The 17,540-nt window shown below is 40.9% G+C and overlaps 2 protein-coding genes across 3 annotated transcripts in view; one reads left to right on the top strand and one right to left on the bottom strand.

Moving 5' to 3' along the window:
* immp1l (inner mitochondrial membrane peptidase subunit 1) overlaps positions 1-8,572 on the bottom strand; it is a 58,996-nt gene extending 50,424 nt beyond the window's left edge. For both annotated transcript variants that reach the window (XM_034581751.1, XM_034581750.1), the window contains exons 1-4: positions 8,442-8,572; positions 993-1,103; positions 677-765; positions 276-402 (exon numbers count right to left, since the gene is read on the bottom strand). In XM_034581751.1, the coding sequence (XP_034437642.1) occupies positions 276-402; positions 677-765; positions 993-1,103; positions 8,442-8,468 (354 nt within the window). In that variant the 5' untranslated portion in view covers positions 8,469-8,572. The remainder of the gene's footprint in view (positions 1-275; positions 403-676; positions 766-992; positions 1,104-8,441) is intronic.
* Positions 8,573-8,595: 23 nt separating this feature from the next.
* elp4 (elongator acetyltransferase complex subunit 4) overlaps positions 8,596-17,540 on the top strand; it is a 55,089-nt gene continuing 46,144 nt past the window's right edge. Inside the window, exons 1-3 of the mRNA XM_034581746.1 lie at positions 8,596-8,798; positions 10,031-10,066; positions 16,204-16,325. Coding sequence (XP_034437637.1) covers positions 8,621-8,798; positions 10,031-10,066; positions 16,204-16,325 — 336 coding nt within the window. The 5' untranslated portion in view covers positions 8,596-8,620. The remainder of the gene's footprint in view (positions 8,799-10,030; positions 10,067-16,203; positions 16,326-17,540) is intronic.

The raw sequence follows: 17,540 nt of genomic DNA, 5'->3' as shown, positions 1-17,540 counted from the left end.
GCATTATGCATAGAAATTCTGTTTGTCATTTAAGGGTGAAACAAACTTTCAAGTGCTTTGCTATAAACACATTCTTCATTCATTCTCTATTTCCGCGACATCTTTTAAACCTTTTTTTCTTTCAAAGAGATTCTTAGTTGTAGATGCTGGAGGCAAAACCGTAAAACTGCCACGAGGAATCTCACTTGGTAAAGCAGGTAATCACAGGACGTACGAGAAAAGAAGCTGACATTAATTTCAACAAATATGGGATTGTATGATGTAAACATACTCACAAATGTGTGGGTCTTGAACATGTCTGGTGGGGAACTTGTGCAGACTTTATCTCCCTCCAGCCCAATTACCCTTTTACAAATGTTCATATTTGGGTCAAATGGACTCTTTGCAATCACTACATCCCCCCTGAAAAGAAGAATTGAACACAAGATAAGTTCATCAACAGTTATCATGCAAAATATCTTGTATGATCTATGTGGTACTATACATTTGCTGGAAATTGCTGACATCTTTTCCTTTACTCTATTGACAAACTTTTAAAAAAGAAAAGGAAAGAAAGGACTAAAAAAATCTTACAGTTAATCAAAAATGTATACACACAGTATATAATAGTACATAATACTTATTCCAACATGGTTACTGTCTCCTCTATTTGCATGAATCAACTGACTGAACTCACTTTTCTATTTTGCAAAGATGACGACTCATCCTCTCTGAGAAGACAATATCATGGCTGACAATAGTCGGCTCCATTGATGGACCAGAGCACTGAAGCAAAACAACAAAAGCAGAATTATTTATGGGGCATAAATTCATTAATTGTATTTCAAGAAAAAGCAGGGCTGGACAACATAGCCAAAAATTATATCAAGGCAAACAATTACATATGTGATACTATTGATAATTATGTCGATAAATATTATTATTATTGTTTTATTGCCCAGCCCTAAGAAAAAGGTATCAGCCATTCACTCTGTGACATTATTGATACCCACCACCACAAATTCTCCAAAGTATTCAAAGGCACAATGTGCAATACAGCCATACTGGACCGTGTAGCCCACAAAACCCAAAGTCGACCCCAGCACACGACGGAACATCTCCACCTGCAGCACAAAACACAAACATAGGTTATGGCTCAATGTAAAATACATATAATGTCATTATCAAATGCTCTTTACATATACAGAGGTGAGGAAATTATCTGAGTGTCTGAGACAGGTATTTTAGGCTTATGTCCTCGACAGGATTTCTAAAAACAAAAGGCTGTTTGGGGTTTAATTGCTCAGGGTGTGGACAAGGTTGTCACAGTTGGCCTACCGCTAAGATGGCACATTCCCTGGTGTTTCATTCTCAGAGGCTGAGCAGCCAGTTCACACCAGAAAACTGCCCTGAACTTTGGTCCAGTGTAGGATGGACCAATCAACACCTTGTGCAGAGGTGAGGGACAAACACAGAAGCTGTGACACATCCAGCCAAGCAGCTCTGTGCCGTCTGCGAGCTATAGTCCCTGACACGCCACGGCCTCCGCCGCGGCTGCAATTATTAGAACAGTTATCAACTTCTGTCAGCACCATGGAAACGGATAAGACACCCCAGTGCCCGAGTGCCCGCCCTGCAAACACTCGGACACACAAACACACACAAGGACCACCCATGTGTCTTCTGAGCAAACATCCCAGACACACTCAGGTTATTGACTTTTACTCAAGCTGCAACCTGTTGGACGGACAGAATAAAGTAAGTCAATCTTTACAAACACAGAGTGTGTGCCTAGGAGCATCTGCACAGACAAACACACACAAACGTATATACACAAACAAGTGTATATTTAGAAAAGAACAGATACAGCTTGATTTAGAGGTTATTCTGAACTTCAAGCAGTTTTGGTTTCGGCCGCTGCCCTGCCAGTCCACCAAGGGGTAAAGAAATCTCTTTCTCCATCTCCCCCATTCCTTCTGTCTCTTTCCCTATTTCGCTCTCCATGTCTCCTCTCCCTCCCAGGGTATTATTAACCAAAGCAAGCAGAGCGGAAACCAAAGCCCCAAATCCTCAGAGCTCTGGGAATGACTTCCCAAAGATGGACACGGATTAGACCCCCAATTTCTTCCTTGCACCCCGCCTTTCTCCCCAGGTCCCCAACAGACCGGGTGTCAGGTGGCTCTCCCAAGCCATGCCAAAGGTGTTACCCCTAATCCCATTACCCCCCTCCACTCTTCTCACACACACACACACAAACAGACACAATGCTCTCTCATTCATGCCAACTATATTCCACCTATTAAGCCCTCTATCTATTCTTTCATCCCTAGCAATGTTTGTCTCTTTGGCCCATTCGACATCCTCTCTGATCCAAAAAAGACCAACTCCATCCTTTCACCTCCCTGTGTGCAGCTACTCCGCTCTTCCCCCCATTCCACCATCACCCCTGGCAACCTTCTGCTTTTTGCCGCCGCTGCGAATGGTGGCGCCCAAGCAGGTGGAGGGGGGACAGATATATAAACTCAGCACAGGGCCCAAATGAAGTGCCCCTTTGCAGTCGCAGCCTGCTCAGGTCCCTCGTTCTGTTCCACAGGAGCTACAAACTCAGTCCTCCCCCAGCTGGTACAATAACACCTCTGGCCCTATAATGCCCGTGTTGGGAAGCAAGTGGTCTCGAGGTTAATGTGAATCTCAGTTCTGCACTAAGGCAACATATTCAGCCGTATTTATCTTGCTCTCAGCTTCCTCTGCCGGCATCTCTCATCGGGTACTGTAGTGCACCCTCAGACATGATCTCACATGTGTTCTTCCTTCTGCTAGGCTGGGGATCAGGAATCTTTGCTAGGACTCATTCGCAAAGAACAGTGGACAGCGTCCTGGTACAGCTGCCCTCATATCTCTGTTTCAGCCCCCCCAACACACACACACACACACACACAATTCCAGTGGGCATTCATCATAGGTAGGGATTAAGGGACTTTGCATAACAAGATCACACGGCCAGTGATTGATATCAAGAGAGTCCATATGCAGCCGCCTGGTTTTCTGAGGCACCCTCTGTCATTGATAGTGTGTGTCTGTGTGTGTGCATGTGGATGTGGCATGAATGTGCACAGACAATAGCACTACCTATGTGTTTCACAGAAGCTGTATATGCGAGCTGGCTGCAGCGACTCCTTCGGGATTCAGAATGAGGTGGACATCAACAGAAGCCTCTGATTGGATCTCTGTGACCTCCAATCCTCCCCAGCAAAGAGTCAGGCGACCCACACTATCTCTTGGCCCTAATACCCGACATGTGTGTGTGTGTTAGGGGAATACCAACATTAAATGAATGCTGAATTACAGCTGTAAATTAACACAAAGTCTCTCTGCTAATCCGGGATTACACGCCAAACATGTTCATGGGAAAACAAAGAAAGTCAGCGCAGCCCACTCTGCAGAACCATCTGTGTCAACTGGCCTCCCGCGGTCACAGCACAGCGCTACTGGTGGCGAAAAGAGGGGACCTCAAGTGAAGAGCTGGCGATGGAAACACTTGATGTGTGTTTAACTCTGTGATTCTCTTACTGAGGAAGCGGCAACCAGGAAAACACTTTTTTTCACCCAAGACCATTAAAAGCCAATACATGGAGAAGCTCATCATTATATCCACCCAGATATCAATTTTCACACTGCAACAATAAATCATGGAGGAGGTCTAATTTCATCATCTGCACTGACATGAATAAAGACCCAAAACGAAAATGCAGTCTATCAAAAACTGAAAAGCATTTGTGAAGTTGTTATTGTTCTTTCATATGATGTTTCCTCATGATGAAAACAATGAAACAACCATGACAATATTCAAACATTTGAGTAAATTGTCTTATAATCAACACTGGTGGCAAATAAATCCATACAAATAACATTTCTTAAAGCCTTTCTAACTTTAACTAATGAATCATTGACATCATTATTTCAAAAACATCATTCATTCAATAAAAAACATTTATTTATACACAGAAAAATAGCATTAGGGTTCCCAAGATCTAATGTTGATTTTTTTTATTGAATGCACATAGTTTGGCTAATTTAAAAGTAGAAATAATAAACTAGAATAGCACTGAGCTAAGGCCCGACTGTCTTACATTCAATCAAGTCGCACCAAATTGACACCAACAGATTTTTTTCACCCCAAAATGTAATGGTTTTTCGTCCAGTCATTTTTGCATAATCCCCCTAACAGACAAACAAACAGAGCCAGGTGAAAACATTTGGCAGAGGTAATTTAACAAATAATAAAGACAACATCACTCTATTAAAAAAATGTATACCTAATTAAATACACATTATTGAAGCCATAAGGAAACATTGAAAAAGGAATTACAGCCACTGGTCTCCAGAGGTTTGAACCTGCCACTGGCTCAGTAGTGTTAATTGATATACATGGCCAGTCTATTAGAGCCACAAAGAGAATTTCAATCCAAGCAGCACACAAGGGCCTTGCAGTGGACTCCTTACACAACTAAATTAGGAAAACATGGGCTGAGAGAGAGCTGCGCAACAGGGGGGCTAAGAGGCTTACAAGTCCCTTGTCAGATATTCTTCGTCTCCCTGAGGATCCCAGATGGAAGGGAGTCTGGAGGAGCAGGCAGCACCAGAGAGGGGACGAATCCCACCTCTGATGTCCTCTGTCCTCTGGGCAGCAGAAGGCAGAGGAGGGTGGGGCATTTGTCCTGTTGCGCAGTGCTTGATTTGATCTTAATGTGAGCTATATAAAAGGAGGAGGTTTGTCAACCGGGGGGGTCTGTTTCAACTATCAGTCCAATCAGAGATAATCCTGCTGATTTCGACACAGACACCTGGCTGGATGGAGAGTGACAGATGTAAGAGTCTCAGTCACAGAGTGCTGCGTCTAGCCCCCATCTCGTCTAGGTCTGCCTTCTATCAGAGGCTTATTTGAAGCGACTGATCTCCATATTGCTCTTTTCATTGTCGCTAACGGCAACACAGCCGTGAAACAGCTGAGCGAGGTTACTATTTGAGGAGCTGAGGGTTTAAACCTACAATCAATGGGTCAGCCAGTGCAAATAATAGCCAAGTGATATGAATACAACTGCTATGAAGTGAAAGGAAGTGTGGGTTGACAGAGTCCCCAGCCAATTACACTGAATGGAAAAAAGAAATCAGCCACTAAGTCTTATTGTATTGACCACCGGCTGCTGGCCCGGTGCTGAAAGAATGGAAAGATCTTATCTGGTGTTGTATCAGATTCACAAAGCTATTTGTGTTTAGCTCTGGGCAGCTCATTATGAAGCCTCATATATACGCTACACCTCAACAGGAACATAAACCTATGATTTTTGAGAATGAGATTTCCTTTAGTTCTTGATGAGCAAGTATTTTCACAGTCTATTTTCTTCTCTCCGATAGGTCGAGCTAAAAAAAAAGTGTTCTGTATGTCATCAGCAAAAAAATCTCAGGGAACAAAAATAAAGTTCCTCAAACAATGCGAGATGAATAAATGGAAAAAGTCAAATTCGTACAGTCAAAATTAGCTGTTTACAAAAACCCATCCTCTGCTTATTGTACTTACACCCTTGGAATATTGCTTTCCTTTCTACACTAACAAAACAAATATGGTGCACGCTGATGATAATCTTGCCTCCCTCAGACCCAAATCTCCACTGCTTCTCGCAGTTCTTCACTGATGGCAGCGTTAGACTGAAGAAACCAAAACAGTCTGAGCAGGAAAGATCTGACATGTTATGACTGCTGCCATTATATAGCTCCATCAGATACAGGGGCTGAAAGAAGTGACAAAAACACTGCAGAAAATAAACACACATGAACAGATGACACATTGAAAATGAAGAAAATTGTGTTATTTCTGTACAATTAGGCGGCTGTGTTTACACTTCCACACGCTGTATTGTTGAGGAGAGTTAGGAAACAAGGTGACTGGCATTGTGCGGAGGATGTGGGGAAAAGTTTCCACAGCAGTGTGCTCCTGCATCCTGCACGTTGCGCTGCTGAAGCAGGCACCCCTCCTTCTGAAATGCAGGTCAGTCAGCGCATCTTATTTGTATCATATAGGCTTTCCACAATGCCCAGTGTTGTCAGTCATGATATATTCCCTTGGTCTCCTGTCAGCACATATAAATCTCAACAGTGCTGTCAAAACAGCAGGACTGCCTCTGCTAAGAGCATTTGTAAAGTGAGCAGTTGGGCGATTGCTTCCTCTGGAGCCTTAGAGTATCCTGTGATCTTGTGCTGCCTCTAGCCTCTCCCTGCCACACAAAGCTTTTTATAGCTGTCTCAAGGATTACAATTATCACTCATCCGTCAAGCAGTATTCAAAGTGGACATACAGGACTTCTGGTTTGTGGTTTGCAGGATCAGACAGAACATAAAGAGTTCTCAAATATGTGAAAGTTTCCATTTTTCATAGCAGATATATCTGCTTGTCATAGTAGGAAAAACACAGGTAGATATTGATGTGACATTAAAATGTCCCTTTGTAGTGTGAGCCAGCATGCACAATAGAAGAACCCTATAAGGAAAGCCACTTGACAGAATCCATCCATCATGAATTGCTGTATTTGTTGTATAACTACTACCATATTCTATTGTACTGCGTTTGCATCTGCGCTTTGTCTAGACTGTGTGATATGTAAAAGGTGAAAAAGGTCCCCTAGCTGCTGAGCACAGTGATGCATTACATTTTACATTTCAGTGCTCAACCCTATGAGTATTTTAGTTTTTGTTAATGTTGGACACTTCACAATGTGCTTATATTATTTCATACTGAAACAAAACTAGTTTCTGTGAAGTAAAATATACTCATCCTGTATTCTAGTGCCAATTTAATATCTTAAATAATATTAATGATATATCATAAATATAAGAGTATATTCTGGACCACGCTGAATTAAGGTTATATCAAAAATGACTTAAAATGACATTACTGTACTTGAATTCAACTCTTTTTACATGATGGTAAAATGTACAATAAATTTGTTGTGTGTCAAAATCAAAGATTTTTTTTTATAATGTATAATATATTACCTACATATATATATTTTTCTCTCTTTTAACCATTCCATGAAAATCCCAAAAGGATATCAAATGCTCCAGTTTACTACTGTGTTTTAGGGGAAAACAGTCTTAAAGGTTATAAAGTTAAAAGAGGCCAGCAGTTCATCATCAGGTTACACTGAGCTGACTTGGTGCAGAGCAGGTAGAGTATAAGCAGGAACGGACTGTGCTGGTGTTCAAGAGTAGTGCTTATTATTCTATGATCATTTCAAGGTGGGAGTGAAACTCTTCCCACAGCTATCATTGGGCTGCAGTGGTTTACTCCTGTTAATGTGTCATACTCTGAGCTTCCCTCACTTACACCTGCTCAACCCTCCCTCTGAAATGAATGTGAATGGTGAAGCGACGCACATGGATCCACAGTGACATTCACCGTCAGCTTGACATGACAACAGTGTATACGACCACAAATACACATGTGTAATGTTTAGTGATTTAAAGTGTATAGAGAAACACACATGAAGCTGCTCTGTTTTATGATGAATTTGTAAAACTGCAGTCCATGACCCCGTTTATCACATTGTATATAGGACATAACCTCAGGATGTAAATTAAGAGATAGATTACACATTTGTTTATTCTGTCTTTACAAAGAACACGCCTCGACAGGGAATAGAATAGAATAGAATAGAATAAAATAAACTTAGCTACTGTGATACTATGTTGTGCTGCAGCCAACATCACAATACATTAATTTGTCAATTGACACTAATATAGTGACATAAAGCATATTGGTTCTTTACATTTGTGATGCAAAGAGTACAGCGATATGTTGTGTATTCATAAGTTGCTACGCTGTGTTAATTGCATTTAATATTTTCACACAAAGCACCAATCCTCAAAATCAGTCAATTTTCTGGCTGTTACAGCTGCTTTTCATGCAGGAAGTAGTAATGACACATGTATTAATGTGGATGTGTGTGTTTCATCCAGTGGCACATGCTCCATTATGCTGTAAACATATTTTGACTGATTCAGTCTATTTAACCATTCAACCATTCATATGCAACAGCTACAATCTCCTTTAAATCTACTATAGAGATGGTAATCTAACCCTGATCCTGCACCATGGACAGCACACACACACACACTAGAATCAAATAGACTTGACTTGAATGTAATATGATATCGTGCGTGCAGCTTGTTGTACTATGCCATGAGCCTAAGAGCTAATTCTGTGCAACATTCAGCAGATTCTCTAAAGTCATGCAACAAACTGACAAGGTCGCAGGCAGCAGTAGAAACCAACTGTCACGGTTTTATTTGATCAGTTAATATCCTGTGGTTAATGCAGAGCACACAAACCCTCACGGTGTCAGTATAAAACACAGAAACACAGCAGCTAACAGAAGCTAACGTGTGAGAGCAGAGTTTTAACTCACCTGTAAATAAAAGCTTCCACTGACCATGCACTTCACTGCTTAGTGAACTTCCTCGTTGACAGCTGCAGCGAGCGGCTCCGTAACAACCGCTGCTCCCATTGGCCGAGCCCCAGCAAACGCTCCTCTGATTGGACGACGCTCTCCAAAACATTGCTAAGCGTCGCCACGCTACGAGCAGAATGGCTGCGCCTGTGGACAGTGCGTGTAAACCCGCGGCTCAGCGCTCCCCGTTCAACACGACGAGTTTCCAGAAGAAAACCAGGAGCAAGTTGATCTCCATACCCGGCACCAGACCGTCGGTTCTGAACGGACAGCTCTTAGTCTCCACCGGTGTCACCTCACTGGACTTTCTGCTCGGTCAGTGCTGCTGCTAGCTACTCGGCTAACTGTGGGTTTCTCATGCAACTTCAGATAAACACACTGACAGCAGTGACACGGTGGTGGTGTGATTCATTTCGCTCAGGGCAGAGCTGTCATTCCACCAGGAGGGGGGGTTTGGTCCCTGTCAGGACAGATCAAACTGTACTGACCAGGAGGAAGTTACTGTTAGCATCACAGACACACACACACATTATACATTACAGAAGAGACTCGTTTTGCATTGCATTGTGAAGCGTTGGTCTGTAGTTGAGATTTTTCATTTTACAAAATGATTCGTGTCACCTTATACTTATAGTTGCACAAAAACATCAGATTCGCCTGCCTTGTCTTGATATTCATGCCATTTGAAGAAAGCAAATGTCTCCCAACTCACTACCAGATGCTATAAAATTAAATCCGTGACATAAAATCACCAGCAAAAGTTGTTAATCACAAGTTGACATGTTTTTCTATGTCATGAGCACAGGAAATAATGAGATTCAAGCAGCCACTTGTTAGCTCAGGTGGTAAAATATGGCATCCCTTCATCTTATGGACCACTGGATAGTTGTGTGGGTTGAGATTTGTTTTCCTGTCCTTTTTTTTTGTCTTCTGTAACTAAAATTTAAAATCTTTTGATATGCTTCGATGTCTGGTAGCGATGACACATTCCTGATTTAACTTTTCTTTAATGAGAAGACATTTGGAGGGTAAGGGTCAGATGACTGCACTTTAAATGTGTAATATTAGTAGTATACGGCAATCTTGTTTTATGTTTCATCTCTCAAGTGTGATTGTGTTTTAAACAAGCAAAGGTTTGTCTCGGCCTGAACACACCGGATCCACTGTGGTCCCTGATACTCATCTGTATACAGCACATAAGCAGAACACTGGATTTAATACAAATAATGAGTGAAACTATCAACCAGTGGTCTTCATTTTTTTTTTTTTGAGTTAATGGAGCTTTTGACACAACCAACGTGAAAAAGTGATCACAGTAAGAAAAGCACAGACGTACAGAGTAACAATTAATGATTGCTGTTTTCCATTTAGATGCTGTGGTTTCATAGTTTTGCTAATGTGCTCACTGTAACACACTCGTTCCTTATTGGAAAACTTATTTCTATGGCAATTCACACCAGTGCAGAGAAAGACTGACTCTGTAACATGTTACTGATGTTATATAGAATAACCGATGTTCTTGTTCTTCTTTCTCAATCCACAAACAGGTGGTGGTTTAGCAGTCGGAACAGTACTTCTCATAGGTGAGCGTCTCACTTTTCATTTCAGATGTTGTTCTATTTACAGGCCCCATGAAGTGGTTTCATTATTGCATGTGATGTATTTCTTCTTAAAACAGAAAAAGAAGAAGATAATACGAGGAGGAATCGGTCTTTAATTCAAACTAATCATGTATCAGCTATTGAGAGAAGGGCACTGTTATTAGACACCACTGATTACTATTGTGATGACTTTATTTGTTAGATATTTTAATTACCCCTTCAAGTGAGGAGTGAGTTCAAGGAATTTGGGATTTGTTAAAATAAGTAAATCACAGATTCGTGATTTTAGTGACAGTTTTTCTGTCAACATGAACTTAAGACAAAACATGATTAAGTTTCCTTTTCTTAAAACTATTCTATTTATGAACTGTATCAATAACACCGACTAGAAACCATTGACCCATTATAGTCACCATAAGCTTCACTACATTATTACATGAGTACTCAATACTCGTGGTTTGAGCCTTACCCAACATGTGGTGAACACTGTGACTCTATTGAACACTGTACACAGTTCAGTCTTCCTGAACTACAGTTCACCTTGATGTCTTTACACTTCATGAGTAAGTTAAATGTGTATTTATCCTAGTTCTTAAAGCCGTGTTCTAAATGAAGCCATCTGCATCTACACATTTTTATTTTCTCTAACTGGAGCTAGAGATGGAAGTTGACGAACAACTGTTACTGCAGGTGTTTGTTTGGTAGTTGTCAGTGAATCGGTTTGCTCAAAGACACTTGGTATGTAATATTGGATACTTTAAACCAGGAAGGTGCATATTGCTGCTCTTTAATGAAGCCCTATAGCCTTCAGCTATTTCTGAACTATTTGCGACTCTCTCAGTAAAAAAGTTACATTGATTTTAAATGACACTGCACAAAGCTATCACTGTGGCTATAACTTTAGCCGACAATTCATATATTCCCGTACAGCCAAAAATGAAATGTATTCTCAAAATCAAATTCAGTATCACTTTTGGTGAGCCTAATAACACTGTCTATCTGTGCTCTGGCTCATTGTGGTTTGCTATGGAAGATAAAGTAATGCCCCGAAGGTCGCTAGTTAGAATCCCAGGTGTTCACACTTCCTTTCTGATCCTTAATTAATATGCTCATCTGCGGATGTGTTTTTGAACTTTTCTGAATTACATTCAAAGCAAGTGTGTTTTCTAGAGACATAAATGTCTCCCACTGTAGTGTTATTATTATTATTATCATTCATCATAGACGAGGCTATATGCACTGGTAGACAGTAAGGTTAAGGTATCTTGTTTCCCCTTGAAGCTGTAATTTGTGTGTAGCCGAGGCCTATACCAACTGATGATATTGCTTTGCCCTTTAATTCATCCCCCCAATCGATGCAGGAGTCAGTGATTACACACTAATGCGTTCTTCCCTTCCATTTTGTGAATCAATGTACGGTTGGTTTCATCTGGTAATGAGAGACACAGTAAAGGTGAAATGCGTGTGTGCGCTCTCTTGTGTTTGTCTCTGAAATAGTGATGTGTGTGCGCACACAGTGTGCTGTCTGTGTGTCTGTTTTGTTATGTGGCTGGCTGGCTGGGTGGGTGGGATGGGTGGGGGGGGGGTTTGGAGTGTGTGTTTGTTTGTGTTTGTTTCAGGCAGTCGTCTCCTACAGTCTGCCCCTTTAGCCGTGATGGCCTGTTTGTGAGACACAGACATAAAATTATCAGACTGGTCGTTGTCTGCTTTGAAGTGTCTTGAGCTGTCCATCCCGATTTGTCAACCACAGGGGGATCAGTCCAGTATGGCTTCTGTCTGAAGATCTCTCATCTGCTGTGTTTTTGTAAGGGAAGGAACAAAGCTCCGCAGCTCTTATTATGTTCACCATGTACGCTTTCTTTCCATTAGGTTGTTTAAGAGAAGGCTTTTTTCTTTCCCATACATATATTTATGATTTTTTAGCAGGATTACACAAAAACTACTCAACTGATTTCCATGAAATTGTGTAGGGGGGTGGGGCATGACCCGAGGAAGAGTGCCTTCAATTTTTGTGTGGATCCAGGATTTTTTTTTAACTTTCTTTAACATTGTGAATGTTTAAAAGGGTATTCTTTTCTTTTTTTTTTACATTTTCTTTGATTTCTCAGATATTAATTCATTAATCTTGATGAAAAATAATAGACATGTTTAGGGGACTAATATTTCAGATTTTCTGCAATTTCCTGCAGATCCAAATAAAAATCTGGATCTAGTGAATTCAAATGGGGTTTCATAAGGGGACTGTTGGGCCTTGGCAGAGGCATGAACTCTACTGAGTGCCGTTCTAGTTTATTTCTGTGTCAGGCTCATGTATTTGGCCCATCCCTTCTTGGAATTACAAGACACACATAATTTACAAACGCATACATCTTCCTCCGGTATTAGTACAGGGAGAAAAAGGGAGAAAGAGAAAACACACACACCAAAAAGGAACAGAAATCCGAAACTGAAACAATAAAGAGCCTTTTTTCTCTTCTTGCAGGCTTTCTCCAGATATCTGGCTAATTTATGTTTCATAAGTAAATATCAAACTCAAAATTTGCACGTCGACCAAAATGACTAAATCAATCTTTTATCTTACGAAACAAAGCATTGTGCAGTTCACAATAACAGTAAAAAACTAAATGAAACAAATTTTCGTATCGTCCAGTTTTCACAGTCAAAGGTAAAACATTATATTCATCATAGTTCTCTGTACCACATTATTATCGTTGTAAAAAAAACATTTTGGGTTTAGTGCATCTATTTTCAGAACTCAGATTCTCTAAACAAACGTTGACCCTAAATTACAGAGTGATGTGCAATGTCTTGTCAACCAGATTTCTAAATCCAGCAACTGATTCCATAACTGAGCTACAGTATCTTCCACTGGGTCTCATATGATAAACATGTTATACATGTGAGACCCAGATACATAATAGTTACCACTAAATTTGCTTTAGATTTTAATATTTTACTGCTTTGAGATGCACTTGTCTCAAAAACATTGAGTTTAAAGACAGTTTTAATGGTGATATAAGATGATATAAACCGTGTATTAAAAGTAAATCCCATAATTATTCCTCTGACAAACTAAATGTTAATCTGAAAAACTATAGTTACAATATATAAACATGTTTCAGGTCAGGTATAACAACAAGAGATACAGTGTAACAACAAACAAGGTGCATATAAAAAATGCTTGCATTGAACACCACAAAGGACACAGTGATATTCCTTAACAACACAAAAGGTAGAATACATTTGACTTAGAGATGAAATTGTGTGAAAATTTTATATCATGATTATAGTGTCGAAATTATCATGGTTATTAGTACTATCACAGTATTGTTCAAAAGCTGCTGACAATTCTTGAAGACTGCTGATACACAAACTGAAGTAGTTTCACAGAGTTTAATGCTTAAATAATATATTGATGACCAACACCATTTCAAATGTGCAACATAACCTTTGAAAAATAAAGGCTTCAGCTTGCTAACAGCGTTTTTTATTTTTTCAATGAAAACTTCCCGTAATGCAGGTTTAAACAAAGACTTAAATAACGAAATAAGTAAATCAAATTAGTATTTAAAAACGATTATGAACAAAGTATGTGCAGTAAGAACAACATAACCATATGTAAACAAATACAGTTTCAGATCTTGATAACATAAAATAACACAAAACAAGATGAGCAGAGGAGAGAAGGTTGACAACTCATTACGTTAAATGTAGACGTGGATCCCAAATGTCTGAGAGTCAGGAAAAAATATCAGCGTTTGTTAAACACACGCAATTTGGTGATTGTGGATGGATGATATGGCCAGAGCACTAGCGACTCAGGCTGTTACAGTATCAACCAAATCACCACAGTAATTACAGATTGAAACTGTACAACTAACCATCAGGAATTTTAACACTGTATACTATGAAACCAGTAAGCATTTCATCCCTAATTAGGGTATATTTGTCAGTTTAGTTCACTTAACTTCCCATAATGCATCATAATAACAGAAAACATAAGACTGTTGAAGCCATATAAGTGAAGTACAGAAAAGAATAAAGATGTTGTGATTAAAAACAAAGACACTCTTCAACATGAAGAACAGAGGTAAGGATAATTTAGGTATAATAGATTAATTTTCACACATGTGAGAGGCGATATTAGACACCTAACAGAGTGACAGGTGCGTTGGTCAGAAAAAGTAATAATGTGATGAAAAAATAATTTGTTTTCTTGTGAAGAGTCTCAAAAATCATAACACCATCAGCCTGAAATCGACAAACTGCTTGGTGAAGAGGAACAGCTGTCACACTAGTTAAAGGCTTAAGAGATATGATGAGCAGATACAGTATCAGGGGGTCGACAGATGCTGCCAATAGGCAATTAACCCAATAAGACCACCTTTTGTATTAGTGTTTATTTCAATGTTTTTGACGTGATTGTTTGTTTACCTGCTGTATACGGCCACTGAGCGGCTCTGTAGAAATAATAGTGCATCATAGACCAAAGAAGAAGGGGAGAAAAAACACTGTGACCTAGATATTCTGTCTCCTCCCCCTGCAGCTTCAGCAGATATGATTCAGGAGTCTCCCACTTCTCTGTTTGAAGGCAAATGAAACCGAGGCCTCCCCCCCCCCCCCCCCCCCCCCCCCCCACCTTTTCACAGACCTTATTCACAATAATAAACATGATGAAGAAAAAGAAGGGAAAAAAATTGTCCCGTGACTGTCCAGACTGACTGATCTACCTCAAAGATATGACCGTCCCCCACCCCCTGTTGCGCCTATACCCCGCAACACCTCCCACCCGCCTCCCCTTACCCCCCGCCTCAACAGCCTAATGACTCCTGGAGGTTCCATTTGTAAGGCTCCCATAGAAACACGACCACAATAGGCCCCATCTTGAGAGGGCCCATCTGGGAGTCTTTGTGGGGCCTGCTGAAAGCCACAAAGGCCTGCTGACCTAGAAACCCATCAATAAGAGAACAGGGAGCCCCACCGACAACAAATTGAAGAGCCATGGAATTTCCTGGGCCATCCTAGAGTCCGTAGGTGAGGACATAGATGGGGAACGTGGGAGGGCAGAGGGGGAATTCTCCGGATGTTCGAGGATGACACGTCAGGATGTCATTCCCAAGCTGTCAGCTGTATGCCCATTACCTTAAACTGTCACTGCTGCCATTGTCCCTGTGCCCACTGATCGTCATTGTGTGAAGAGGCCTATGAAATCTTTACAAAATGGTGATTGTGACAGGAAGCAGCAGTAGCTTGCTGGGAAGAGTTATGTGTTCGGGAAGGGTGGGGGGGTCACGGTGATGATGCAGGATTTAGTGTGGAAGAGCTGGGTGGCTGCTTCGGGACAGTATTTTAATAATTGCTTGTCCATTTAATGTATGAGTCACCCCTGTAGATGTAACTTGTGCTGAAAGTCTTTCTTTAACCTACTTTGCTGATAATAAACACACCTGATGGGATCGACACTAGAAACATATGAAAGGATGCCATTGGAATTCACACAAAAAGCAGCGATTTGAGTGAACCAGATGTCAGGAGGCGTTTTGAGGACAGGCACCATCATATCTTACTTCTGCCTCCTCCTGTCGTTTGTCCTGACAGCCGGGGGTAGCTCTCAGCAGGGGGGGGGGGTGCACAGGTGAATACTTAAGACAGGTGCCTACCTCTCACCTCTGACGCTGCCTGAAACAATGACAGGCGAAGGTGGACAAGACTTCTGTTAAGACCCGAACAAGAAAGTTGAAGGTGTCGTGTCAATGTTGATTGTCAGATCACACAGAAACAACTTTGTTTCTGTGCCATGTCGATTGCCTCTTCATCTGTTCCCCTGGAAAAGGTAGCCCGAGTGTGGTCCTTACTCCAATTTGCAGTCAGCAGCTGTGATGTGGTCCTGACCTACAGGATCTGTGGCATCTGAATGAGACAAGATCTAATGTTAGACCTGAGGTTGATGTATTTTCTCATCTGGTGGACGTTGCACCTACTTTTATCATTAAAGCCCTTCCTTAGGCCTTGCTGACAGTGTTAGAGTTCTGCATTGAGTGACAGTTTCAGTCCTATGTTTGCTTGAATTTTCCATTCGCACTCAAATTCTGATTGTTGTCCTTTTCTTTCTTTTGCAGAAGAGGACCGATATGATAGCTACTCGCGTATGATCTTAAAATACTTCCTGGCAGAGGGAGTGGTGTGTCGACATGAACTTTTTGTGGCGGCAGCTCAGGATAACCCTGATGACATCTTACAGGTATGAGAGGAGGTGTCGTGTGATCTGTAAATTCTTCGGAAGGAGTTCTTTTTTTAATGCAAAGTATGATTTTTGTCGAAGCCACAAGTCTCGACAAACCATCTGCAAAGACGCTGAGACTGCCTCGATGTCTTCACTTCAGCATCATCCCTATATATAATCCTGCTGTAGTGTCAAAAAGAGATTTCTTTTTTTACTTTAAGATCACTTTTTAGTCATCAGAAGATGTTAGTAATAATCTTCTTTTAGAAGTAGTAATATGTGTTCAATGTACAGTATTCAGCCTGGGTCACTCTGATCAGACAATGATGCAGCAGATATTTTAGACACAGCTTTCCTCAAGATGCATCAGGGTCAGTGAGGGTATCTCAAAGGTCGAGGGTGGTATGGTTGTCGCATTGTTGAAATGTTTCCCGATGCATCACTGTGTGATGGGAGCTGTAACCCCAGAGTCTGACTGCTGCCCAGCATACAGGAGGAGGGCCCCTCTCCCACTGATTGATAGTGGGAGGGGTCACAGCCTCACCCTCTCTTTACATATCAAAGGCTTATTAAGAGACAGGGACTCCCAATGGGGATATATCACATCATTTAGTGTTTTCACAGCTACATTCACGGTATGCTAATCTTCAGATGCTATGGTTGGATTTAATGCATTACAATAACATGCACACTTAAGAAACCAGCTCACTACAGGAAGAATCAGGTTAAAGCAGGAAATTGGAAAGCATGGTCACATGCACTGCAACACCTCGGTTACTTAAAACCCACATTTCCTCGAGTCAGCTTGTCAATCAGACTTCCCACCCAACCCTCCCCCCTTTCTGAGGAAAGATTGTTTTGTTGCTTTTGTGTTGCACACATGTAAGGTCTTGGTACTGGTTACACGATGAAATGTTCTACATTTAAAAGGGACTAACTGACATAGTTAAGTTAAATTTTTACTTTTTACTTGGGATATTATTAATTGTGATACAATAACACATGGCTTCAAGGATCATTTATCCTTCTGCGCTAATGGCACAACAATAGTTTTCCTGTCTGAACTCTCTCTGATACATGTGCACTACTGTAAAAACACCATGAGAAACCCAGTTCATTTTATTCAGGGACAATTTATTAGGATTCCCCAGGAAATATATCAGTGTTTCTTAATTGTAATGAAAAAACTTTATTTCTGTAGCACTTATCCAATCAAGGTTACAAAGTCATTTA

This window comes from Hippoglossus hippoglossus, chromosome 3 (genome assembly GCF_009819705.1).
Source record: "Hippoglossus hippoglossus isolate fHipHip1 chromosome 3, fHipHip1.pri, whole genome shotgun sequence".
In the NCBI taxonomy this organism is placed as follows: Eukaryota; Metazoa; Chordata; class Actinopteri; order Pleuronectiformes; family Pleuronectidae; genus Hippoglossus; species Hippoglossus hippoglossus.
The sequence above is the reverse complement of the archived record's forward strand: the minus strand, read 5'-3'. Positions and strand labels throughout refer to the sequence as shown.